Here is a 12748-nt window from a genome sequence, read left to right as displayed (position 1 = left end):
TTACACAAACTAATATACATACCAATCCCTACTAAGCAATGTCTGTTTGAAAGCAGTATTGCAGTCTATCTAATTTTATTTAATTTTTATGGGTATCACCAGAGTCTGTAAATATAGAAGCCGTGGACCTCATTTGCTTTTTTTTTTTGTTTTTGTTTTTTTAAATTGTAACAAACTGCTTTTAGACATACTACTTCAACGCTTTCCCAACTCCAGCCAAGGGACTTACTTTATAGTATACCTCCTTTCAGCACAGGACTGTCAAGCCAGTCAATGCGTAAGATGGAGGTTTTGTGTGTTATCTGAGGCCTCGTACATAAAGGTTGACTATTTGCTTATTGCTGTGAAAATTCATCTTTTTAGCATCATTTGTGTATAGATATGGTTTGCCAGTTATCTCATTCTTCAGAACAAATGCAAAAGCAGGGTAACCTTGTCTCAGGGTAGCAGACTGAAAATGATGTCTTTGGGTAGCAGACTAGAAAAAAAATCAAATGTTTAGAGGTCTCAGATGTGGCATTACCAGCAAAACAACAAAGTGTTGAGCGGCAAAACGGCCCAGAGGCAGCTTCCGCTGCCACCTCTGAATTCCACACAATTACTGAGGTAAGTAAAATAGATACCAAATGTTGGTACCAAAACCAGAATTGAGCCTACAACAGAACGAATCTTATTCAAAAACACTTCTGTGTATTACTTGGTCATCTGGAGACATCTTCTATATTTTTAAACATCCAAAAATCCTTGAATGAGGTGGTCAGTGACTCTTTGAAGCAGGTTTTATGCATACACAAGCAACCTGGTTAAGATAACTTTAATGGATTACTTACTACACTCCTTACATTCACACACATCACAACTTGAGGTAACGGTAACTGGCCAATGACCTATGGAGAGGAAGAGGTCACATGTGTAACTATGCAAAATGCAAACAGTCTCTAATTACTAGTTGAAACATGTCTAGGTGTACTTAACAAACTCACAGAGGAAGAACAAGCAGGTGGAGAGAAATAGAATCATGTCAAAAAGCCCCAATGAATCTGTGAAAGTGTCAAAACAATATTAACATTTGCTATTGTATAGTGAAGAACTCAATCATTAGCTGAGTTAAGCCTCATTCTTGTGGCTATGGATACCTAAAAAGTTAAGTCATCGAAATCTTAAATGTTTTGGTATAGAACACAATACGTAACAATTAATTAATTAAACCTGACATTCATTTGTGATGTCTATTACAAAAGCACCGTGATAAAGATTCAGAATATCATTCACACTGTCCCCACATCAGGTTATTTGTCAAATTTACGACATCAACCCTACATCATAATGGCAAAATCTGAAAATGTTCATTACCAATGTGTGTAAGAAGTAACGAGGCAAGTGCAAAATTGTAAGAAAGCACACATATTACATCAGTACAGGAAACAAAACACATATTAAATACACACATATACCATATCCCTAAAAGGTTCGGTATCATAGGGAAAAATGTTTGTCATAAAGTAGCCTATTTAATGTTACCTTTACTCCAAGAACTGTGTGACAACACCAGTGCAACTGCCAGGAATGAGAGACTATTTTTTCCTTCCCTGCTGTAAAACACAGGTCTGGCATTGTTCAGAGAAAGCGTTCGTAGATCTAAACATTGATATCAATGCAAATCACCTCATTCGTTGAACTTTCATGGTCACCAAAGCAACAGTGAACTCGTCTACTTTGTGAAAGAAAATCGTCGAGATTATGGCGTCTACACTTGTGGACTTAGTATTTTTATATTTAATACACTGGTATGAACAAGGTCGGGGCATTATATTTTTAAATGAGTTGATGAATATTTCTTTAAATGTGAACGAAAAGCCAAGATACTTCAGCCCATGGGCGATACATAAAGCACCAATAAGTAAATTAAGCGAGGGTGTTCTGTTTATGTTATGCAAAATCGCTGACGTTTTCTGGAAGTAGCAAAAACAGTGTACATACACTAAATGTACAGTACAGGAAAAAGTCAACCTCGCAGCAAGGCAAATACGAAATACTTGATGATACCGGCAGTATTTTGCCAGTAAGGGTATTTGCAATTTTCCTGTTAGCAGTAAGCCGATCGAACTATTCAGAAGGGACGTATAGCTCACAACCACAAAAGGAGTATGTGTCTTTGTAAAATGCTGACTAGGTACTACAGCCAAAAACAACAACAACAAAAAAATTGCAGATATTTATGACATATCACCCAGGAAACAAAACAGCGGAAATTCCGTATTCTGATTCCGTGTGCAGATTTTAATGATAAGAATCGTTTATTTTGTGAGAGAAGTTCAGTCACGGACCGGTACGACTGACAGCACAGCGCAAGCTATAGAAAGTATAGTGGTGGTTTTGAAATGCTATGCATGCCCCACATGTGGTTAGGTAGATTACCATGAAGGAAACTACGCATCAGTGCAGTTTTTGTTTATTTTATTTTTAACATTGCTGAGATTATCACATTGAATCTTGAGGAGCTCTCTGCGCACAGATTGTCTCTGTCTAAGCGCTGCTCTGATTCGAACTCTTATTCTTTTAACTTTCATTGTTTGTGAAGTACTACAGGTCATCTTCTAGAAGCCCTAAAGTATAGCAGTTCGCTCATAGGCAGTTTCTTTTCTCCCCCATTTATGATGCATGGTGGATTTACCCTTTGACTTTCATTTTCCACCTCTGCAAATACACGTTGCACAAATACAGCTGTTTCCAGTCAAGAAAAGCTGTTCTCAAGTTTAACTGAAATTATAAAATTTCTGGGAAATGGCTGTCCAAAACAGTAGGTGGCAGTATGAGCCGTAAAAGACGAAACTAAATCCGCACGATCGCATGCATACATAGGACGGGAAACTCGCTTATTTCTTTCTTTCTTACTTTCTTTCTTTATTTATACATACATACATACATACATACCCTACATACTATCACTTGAAACAGCTGTTATTTCAGCAGTACCGAAGACATAATAATCAGACTACATTTTAGATGAGACATAAACAACGGTTCCGTTCAAATTACTCACATATAGCATAATATGGAACACATACACGTGCCACTTTGAGGTTACTTTAGACAGTTCAGATATAACTGCTTTGCCGTGTTTACTTACGCGAGAAAGCATCAGCTTCACAGCAAATGCCAACATTGTGAAATATTGGCAGCATAGCCTAAATTACGTGTTGTAACCAGTAAGACGTTACATCTCAGCTTTAACTTGATATGCAAGATGTTAAATATTTAAAATCTGTAAAAAATGAGTCTATTCAAAACCAAATCATGCAGTTATGTGGCGTCACCTGTTAACTACTTTCAGACGCAGTGAGACTGCGTGTTCACGTAGGGAAAAGCACCTGTCCTTGATTGTAGTTTATTAGGTCGCCTGCGTGAAGTGATGGGAGAAGAGTTTGGTGGGAGTAGGCAAAAGTGAGTCTCCCGTCGTCATTTTCACAGATCTCTGCACTATTCCCGCTTTGACAGAAAGGTGTGTTTGCCCGTTTATCTAATATTCAAATTGAACCTGAACTAATATGACTAGATGTGTGAACCAGAGTAAATGGCCTTGTCATGCATAAGATAGAACTTTATGATTCTTCTACCACTATATCATCTGTGCATACAGAGATGGTCGCTATAAGAGGTTTAACCAAAGGAATTGCACGGTGGGCCGTAGGAGGCTGCAGAACGTTTAGAAAAATCAACTCATATAGACGCCATCCATCAGAAGACAAGGTCAGTTGGTATTGCAGTTCATTCAAAGCAAGTAAGATAATAGATGGCACATAAATAACACAACTCGATCCAAATGTAGGATTATCTTGACACGTCACACCATTTGAAACAACTTTGTTTGTTCCAGTCTAGAAGATATGGGGGGTTTGTGTGGGACTTAATGAGTGCTTTCATAGGCAGGTCTTTCAGCATTTGATTGCAGGAGTCTAGAATAATTGTTGGCCAGGTAATGTCGGTGTGTATCCTCTCATGATCAAGTCACAATGACAAGCAGGTGACTCTAAGCAGAGGTCATGAAACACTTGAATTGCTTAACGAAGAAAAAGAGGTTTTAGTCAGAGTAACCGCACTTCCTCTTGTGGTATGTTGCTATGGCAAGACTTCCCTTTGAAACAGGAAGTGACTGTAAGCGCAATAGGGGTGAGGGATTGTGTTGACAGCAGACAGCTCCTCAGTCTATGTTGGATTGTGTTCATGCTGCTGATGCCATGCCTAACAAAATGAAAACCCTTGGAGTTCCCCAAGGCCTCATGGTGAGTTGATTTTAATTGGGTTGTTTTTAATTGTAATTTTCACCTCAATGCTTATTAGTTTGGATTGTACCTAAAGGTAGCCTGAGGTTGACTGAGGTTGGGGAGTCGATGAGATATGTAAAGGATTTTAACAGTAAAACCTCAGCTGCTTCCACAAAACTGCTGGCACACAAGATTTCAAGAAGCACCAGGCTAAGTGCTGCCTGGAAGACAGCGTCCATAATGTAGACCCTTTGTTTTACACAGTTTAGAGGTTTTAAGATGTTATTGGTAATTAAAAGTTGTGGATGATGTCAAGTACTAAAGATGTTTTATGTATTTACTTTTAAAGTGTTTGTTACATGAATTGAACAAGCTTGCTATAGCAGTCATGACATTTTTCTGTCTAGTACTGAGCAGAGAGAAATGGTGTGTTCTGCATTGGAGTGGTGATGAGTTACTTCTCTATTTTAGTATGTGATGTGTAAGGGGCTGCGTTGGCAGGTGTTAATCGAGAATTCTGATGCATCCTACATCAGACAGCATTTAGTGCCTTCACAGCAACCTGTTTAAAAAAAAAAATATGGTGTTGTCATAATTATGGAGAACTGCAATCCCTGGAAAATCCTGTGATTCTGGCTCTGTGGAAGCCCAGACTGAAAGCTCATTACTCAGGACATTCTCCTGATACTTTGACTTTTTGTTGTCCTAAAGAGGCTGTGAGACATGAGTGACATGATGAGAAAGGGGAAAGTTGTTGTTTTTTTTTTTTTCTTCGATGTCGGACAAGGAAACGTGAAGTTGATCTCACGCTCGCTTTCTCTTAGCTATTAGCCTAGTCTTTGAATGAGAAAAAAAAAAAAGTTTAACACACCCATTTCCTGTGTGAAAACTGTCATTTGAATAAGCAGTTCTATCAAGGAGCAAACAAAATGTGCAGCTGTTTTTGAAACTTGATTTCCTGCCTGATATTGTTTGCTTCCTGTATCAGTAAGGAGTGTTACAACTACATGTACCAAATATAATCATTTTCTTTGTATGGCTATGTTGCAAATCCAATAAATATATACTAAAATCCAATAAATATATGCTAATTGTTTGGGTTTCTTGTCTGTGGTTTATCTGGAGACAATAGGATTGTAAAGGATCAGGGATCTCGGGCATAGAACTAGGAAAGATGCATCCATTTGAATATTTTAATGTAAAGAGGGTTATAAAAGGTGCTGACTTGTCATATGGTGACGATTTCCATGATTATACTTGCACTCATTTCTCTTTTAATATTTAATTTGTAAAAGAACATGGATTTTAAAGGCAGGTATACACTGTATAGGGAATAACTAAAAAATAATGGAATGGTTTAACCGACTATCCTTCTGTGTGTGATCTCCATCAATTTTTGAAACTTTTAATTTAGCATTTTAAAGTTCTTTGGCTTCATAGTTGAGTGGTGTAGTTGAAGTAAACATGTAAAAAGTTTAAATAGCATAATAGCTTTCAGGTTCAAAATATTTTCTGGAACAAAATGTCTTCAGAAATATGTTATAACTCTGCCTGTTTTACATGATCAGTTTTGACAGTTTTTAAGTTGCCTTCACTGTGCTGAAATGTGTGTGTGTGTGTGTGTTTGTGTGTGTGTGTGTGTGTTTTTTCTTTATCTCTCTCACAGACCCAGGCTGTATCTGATGGTGGTGAGTCTTGTGCCTCCAGTGACTTGTATGCTTTGTCTGCAGTCAGCAGTTTTTGTTCTGATGTTAATTATTTTACAGTATGCACAAAGTAGGTCACTAAATTCTCACGTGATGTATTATTAAAAAGCGAGCGATATGCATACGAATTGATTTAAATATAAACTCAAAAATTTGAGTCCTGTGTCTGGCTATTGATTTCCATTGTCTTTCTACGTGTGTGCTTGCTCATGTCTGTCTAGAGCTGAACATGTGCAAGGTCTCTGGTGGGGGCAGCAGCCACAGTCTGACTGGGAGCTCCAGTGTAGCAGGAGGTCAGGAAGGGAATGGCCCAGCCAGCAGGGTAGTCAGCTGGGCTGTCTGCTTTGAGAGGCTCCTGGAGGACCCTGTGGGAGTGCGTTACTTCACGGTGAGATCTTGATCACTGACCTCAGGTAGCCAATGTGAAAGACAGTTTCTGACTTTTGAATTGTGTGTCATAAGTGTTGATTCCAAGGCTCTGCTTTGTAGAGAATGCTCTACAGTAAAACGCATCAAGGCTGTCTCTTCATCTAAACATGGGCTGGCATGGCTTGTTAGAATAGCGAATGTTTGATGATTAAAAAACATTTTATGGTCATTTGTACAGTGAGTTAAATTGTCTGAAGCTAAAGCTATAGTTTTTGTTGCCTTTGAGAGCCAGTGGAGAAAAACCGGTGACTCATGAGTCGTTACAGCATTGTGTCATTCAAAATTTGTCAGACAGTTAGAGGCTAGATCAGCATTTCCCAGCAGATTCAAACAATGGGTAACTGCTTGGCCTGGTTATCAGTCATTACTTGTAAAACAGTGGGAGTGTTGCATTTAGTTCCTGTAGACACATCTCTGGTTTATGAGGTCTGATTTGTGTCAGTCGTCTCTCAGGCTTTTCTCAAATCAGAGGTGAGCGCTGAGAATATCCTGTTTTGGCAAGCGTGTGAGAAGTTCCGACAGATACCACCCACAAAGCTGGACGAGGTACTATTTTGAATCTTGGATTTGACAGTATTGTTTTTGATTGCACACTGGATTTTAAAGTGACTGAGATTCTTTAGTGGAAATAATCAACATTGCTTTTTTTTTTTTTTTAACTTTTTGGCCTCTATAATGAGTTAATCGGTTTGAAAACATTCATTCAACATCTTATGATGTAACGGTACAGGCAAAATAGTATAAACTCTTAGTAGGGTACTTCATTCATCTTTGGAGAGAGGGGGTGAATCTTTTATCTGACTTGTTTCACACTAGCTGAAGAGGGAGGCCCGTACCATCTATGACACATACTTGTCTGACAGCTCCTTCCATGCGGTAAATATTGATGACACGGCTCGAACAGAGGAGAGTGACCTGGAGAAACCTACGCCTAACATGTTCCATAAAGCGCAGGAACAGGTATGGATTTTAAGCTTATGACTGCTAGTGTGCTGGTTGATGGACATTAACAAGGCATTGTAGAAATGTGTAATGTGAACATGTATGAGCAAGCTTTACGGGGAGTAATGCAGGAAATGACTCAAATTTAATGAGATTTACTTTTAGGAATAATGCAGTCATATGGAAAGTACAGTGTACTATGAAGGACATGTTTAGTTTTGTCTTTCTTTTTTCTACTGTAAACCATCCCTGGACATGTTAGCTACTTATATGCCATGATGCTAATAAAACCATATACATATGATACGGACATTAACATTGCTGAAAAGCAGTTTGTAACTTTAGTCAAATATTTCCAGAGTAGTCATATCCTCCAAACAAAATGGGGGAGCATATTTGAGAATAACTACTTAAAAAATGTTTACTCTGATCCTTTACTTTTTTGTGACTTCCACCCTCAGATCTTCAAGCTGATGAAGTTTGATAGCTACTCGCGTTTTGTGCGCTCTCCTATGTACCAGAATTGCACGTTGGCCTGCGTGGAGGGGCGACCTCTGCCTGACATTGGTCCACCTGGGCCCCAGAGCAAAGGTTCTCAGGAGTCGGTTACTCCTACCAGTAACAGAAAGGTAAATTACCTCAATAAATCTAAGAGCAAGATTTTTATTTCGAACCTTATTAAAAAAATATGAAACTATAGATTCAGTTCTGCTTCCTGGCTGTATTTTAAATGATTTCCTTAATGCTATGTGTTATTTATAAAAAAAACAAAAAAGTGAGATAAAATCATTTGAATATTGGTGAAATATCATATAGTCTCTGTGATTCCCAGGGAACAGCTGTCACCTGTTTCTGTGGTTTATCATTATAACTCTGAACCATGAGAACAGAATTATGAATGGGTTTTGTTGAGTAACACTTGACCAGTAGAGGTGGGGTCTCTGTCAAACAGGGTATGGAGAAGAAGGAGTCATCATCAGAGAGTAAAGCCAACAGGAAGAAGAGATTAGAGAAAAGAGGATCATGGGGAGGTGCTACATTGCTTAGAATTGGTTTTGTCTTTTTTTTTTTTTTTAAATGTGTTTAAATATGCATGTTTGCATGAACTCGATGCATCTATTGCTTTATTTTTGAATAATACGCTTTCGAGACTTATGAGTGCAGCCTTGTCCAAAATTTTGCATATTACAGTTTCACGACCTGGTGAATTGTGCTTAGTCTTGCACTGGTTTGTGGTAAGGCATAGCTCGATGCATATCTTTACAGTGACTTTCAAGTTTGTCTTATTTACAGCGGATGTGTCTTACCAACGTGCAACAGTCTCTCGTCAGGAGTCTCAGATGTCCGTGAAGTCAACCAGCAGTGTGGAGTTGGGCTTTATCTACAGTGGACTGGAGGTGGGCAGCCCATATCTTAGATCTGTTATCCACAGCTTGTTATCACCTGCTGAATTTACATAGGACAGTTGGTGTCGACCAAACAGGAACTGATGTGCGAGGCTGAAAGCTGGTGCAGGCTTGAGATTGCAAAACTTTGTCTGTATCCAGATAAAATTGGTTTCACATGTATTAAAACGAAACATCAAGAGTCTGTCTGATAAGAGGCACTGTCTCAGCTGTTGCTAATTAGATAGGACAGTTCAGTTTTTTTTTTCTATATTGTTTTCATGATAGGCTTGTTAAGTTTGTTGAAAAGTGCTTGTCAGATAACCAACTCCGTCATCTGCTCACTCCCTCTTTGGTTTAACGTTAAAGAATGGGCGGAACAAACCGGGATATGGAAGTCAAGACTTGTCGGAGGCAGGTTCTGGTTCAGCGCAAGCAGAAAAGTACTGCTGTGTGTACCTGCCAGACAACACGGCTAGCTTGGCGCCGTCCCGGCCCGGTCTACCCATCAGAGGCATGCTGAATGGGCTGTGTGAGAAGAGAGGCTTCCCTCTGACAGACGTCATCATTTATTTCCGCGGCAAAGAGAAGGTCAGCCGATGATATTAGAAGCCATGTAGGGGGTGCTGTTGGCTACTTTTTTTTTTTTTTTTTCCAGCTATCAATCATGTGTTTGTGTGACAGCTGTGATAGGATTAATGTGCTTTGCAGATACTGGTCTTGTATTGTGTTGAATTCTTAAATATCCGTTGACCCTGATGCTGTCAGTACTGTCAGATAATATTTCTGCTGTTTCACACGACTGTTTAAAGTGTGTTAAAATGGTCGCTGTTACTGTTTATTTGCCGTTGCATTAATGTTATAGCACAATGCTTAGATTTATGTACGAGTATCATTTTTATATATATTTTTTAAATTGTCCTTTTGCAGCAACCGCTTTCTCTGGACCAGGATAGCTCTGTGCTGGGAGATCAGGAGGTGGTTCTGGAGCTGAGAGTGACATTGGTGTGAGTCCTCCTTCAGCTACACACACTATAGCAGAGTTGGGTTTAGCCTCATGCTGCACACTCTACTCCACTACTTGACTTACCTGACCTTGCAAAATGAAGTCCTTTGTGTGATACATTTGCATGTTTGGTGAATGTCTGCATAAAATGTATGTGCGTGTGTGTGTCTTTTCAGGCTGGAGGTTGCATTTACCGGTAAAACTTTGGGTATTAAGGTGAAGTCCAGCAAGACACTTGGAGGTGCACTTTCTCCTGTCCTACAGAAACATCACCTAAGACCACAGGATGTTGTTGTTACCATGGTGTGTGTGTGTGTGTGTGTGTGTGTGTGTTTGTGTGATTTCACATGTAAGCATGTATGTGTCCTCATGAGGAATCTGTGGTCCTTCAGTGCCCAGTCAATAATTTGTTACACCTCATGTTTGTATTGCAGAAGCATGCATGGGGAATAGCTTTATACCTGCCTCATTAAAATACGTTCATCTCTCATTTTCGCATAACACGGTATCATGGATTAATCACAGTTAAATATGATGACTGTCACAGTTGAGAGGAATCTAAACCATGATAACAAAAGTGACTGATTTGTCTTGCTGACCCTCTCAGTGCTGTCTAGCACTGTAATGATACTGATTTCTCTGATCTATGTGCTGTATTGCTTACTGCTCATTACGTTATGACTGAAATATACTCAAGGCTGTGTCTGATCTTGTTCTATTTCAGAGAGGATCGAATAAACCCTTGGACATTAACACCAATGTCTTCCAGCTAGCCAACAAAAAACTGTGCCTAGACAGAGCTAAAGGTTAGTGAGCATTGATTTTTTATTTACTCTGCTATTAACCAACCTCCATTATGCACTCAGATTGCCCTGTGTAAGAAGGAGGAATTTGTTTGTCTGTGGACTGGCTAATTTGTGTTGTCATTGTCCTTTTGAACATGATGTCCACTGAAAGCGATGAATGGCTTCAATTAGGAGAAACACAATGACAATTGTTCTCTCTAACTGTCTACATTCATTTGCCTTGTTGTTTGGTTATGTCAGACTGTGTTTGCTCAGTGGCTTGGCCTGCTCCACTGTAACCAAACCCTATTTCACATCAGATAACTATCAGTTCCCTGATCCTCCAATCTTAGTCCAATTACGCTGCCTCCGAGTATGACCTGGCTTTTAAATCTCCTCAGTACACCATGCACCCTTTCTTATGAAACTTCGCTCTTTCTTGGTCCACTCACAGTGTTTTTTATTTATTTATTTGTTTATTTTTTGCTGTCTTATGTGATCCACAGTTCCCAGAAGTACAGAATCATGGGATTCTATGTCAGAGGACACAGCTAAAGTGAAACCCAGACAGAGAAAACACCATGAAATGGATGGTAGGAGAGCAGACATCTCAAGTAGAAAAGCATGTTTTTTTTGTTTTTTTTCCCCACACTGTAACTCAGATAGGCTCTTTAGTCCAGGCCTCAGTGGTAGTTTTGCCAAGTGATGGTTTTGGAATGACTGTTTGAATGTCATTTTGCAGAGAGCAAGTTCTGTGGCATTTATGGAATTTGTCCTTATTTGTATCTCAATCCCAAATTCCTCACTCTTGCTCTTGCTCCTTTTCTCAAAGGTCTAGTGGAGATGCTCTCCAAGGCTCAAAGCTGCAGGGTAGATGACCAGCGAGGTTTGCTGACAAAGGAGCACCTAGTCCTGCCCCAGTTTCTTCAGCTGTCTTTAGAGCAAGAACAGGATGGAAAGTCTGTGGAAGACACGGAGAAGACACTTAAGCAGACATCTAGTCCCACACATGCTAAGAGAGAAGACCAGAGCCAGGAAAACCAAAACGGCAAAAGACTCTCTGTCGTTAACCCTTCTTCTGACACTGCCCAGGTATCAGTGTCGAAAGATGATTCAGCAGCGAGCAAAACGGAATCTGCGAAATGACAGCGAGCAGACAAAGAGAACAGTACGCTATCTCTAATTCTTCTGATTACACTCAGGTGGACACGGATTTCCTCTGTGCATCTCCAGGGACATATTGACACTGTTTTCACACACATGTCATATGCTGTGTTTCATGTACATGTTTCCAAGCACACAAACTAATATAATTATAATATCAAAGATGGACTGAGACTGTAACTGATATGGAAGTATACCAGCTATTTTTGTATAAATGTTTTTTCAAACATGGTGTTTTAAATTTGTTGCGGTATAGAAAACTACATGTAGAGATGAATTATAGAAAAAAATATATATTTATTTTTATATGAGTGCAAAATCAAATGTCCTCTTAATGATATTTATTTAGAATTTATTTACTTTCACAATTAGTGTGTGTATGTTGTTCACATATGAATTTTTCACTTATCTGTACTTTTTGGTGGTGTAATCACACTTTGTATTTTACTTATTCTAGATTATGCACTTGGTTTTTCATTTTAAAATGAATGCCAGGATAGTTCACTGTGACCTTGCCTTGCTCTGTGCCAGCATGATGTTCTGTTGTCATGCTTTATTACTAACTTGTGGCTCGTCCTTCCGGGGTAAACATATATGCACTGTATTTAAATGTGTAGATTCCTGAAGATTCTGTGTTCTTTTTTTTTTGTCTGTATTTTGAGTCATTTCTGTGCAGTGTGTGGTGATGTGATTAATTACACTTTCCCTGTTCTGTGTGCTAACTGTAAAGGCCCCGATTTATTTTCGTATCATTTGTAATATTGCCTTTATTTTTAATATATTTGCAAAGGGTTGTGATTGACACTTAGTTGTTAATTCTTGGACTCTTTTTGCATCAGTGCAATGTGTTAACTTGTGGTGTTTCAGGCCTGAAGTCAAATAATTGATTTGTAATAAACCATTGGCACCTTGTTTTAAACTCCTTAACATCTCTCTATTGACCAAACTCTTTTGCTCTCTGCTATAATATCATTTTCTTTATGTTTATAAAGATCTCAGCTGTGCACAGGGCAATTGCATGGTATTGTTTGGTTGCACGCACAGGAGATGTAGCCTTTACCTCAAA

At 39.0% G+C, this 12748-nt stretch overlaps 1 protein-coding gene across 1 annotated transcript; it reads left to right on the top strand.

Moving 5' to 3' along the window:
* The first annotated feature begins 4236 nt into the window (after positions 1–4236).
* Positions 4237–11762, top strand: rgs14a (regulator of G protein signaling 14a). The gene is made up of 15 exons (XM_030765493.1): positions 4237–4283; positions 5932–5953; positions 6193–6359; positions 6854–6946; positions 7217–7360; positions 7804–7971; positions 8295–8373; positions 8636–8739; positions 9097–9318; positions 9658–9734; positions 9910–10036; positions 10458–10539; positions 11025–11111; positions 11351–11610; positions 11721–11762. Exons 1-15 carry the CDS (start codon positions 4239–4241, stop codon positions 11760–11762), a joined length of 1719 nt encoding a protein of 572 aa, XP_030621353.1. The 5' UTR covers positions 4237–4238.
* Positions 11763–12748: the final 986 nt, after the last annotated feature.

The sequence above is a fragment of the Chanos chanos genome, chromosome 2, assembly GCF_902362185.1.
Source record: "Chanos chanos chromosome 2, fChaCha1.1, whole genome shotgun sequence".
NCBI classification, from domain to species: Eukaryota; Metazoa; Chordata; class Actinopteri; order Gonorynchiformes; family Chanidae; genus Chanos; species Chanos chanos.
This window is presented reverse-complemented; position numbering and strand designations above follow the sequence as displayed.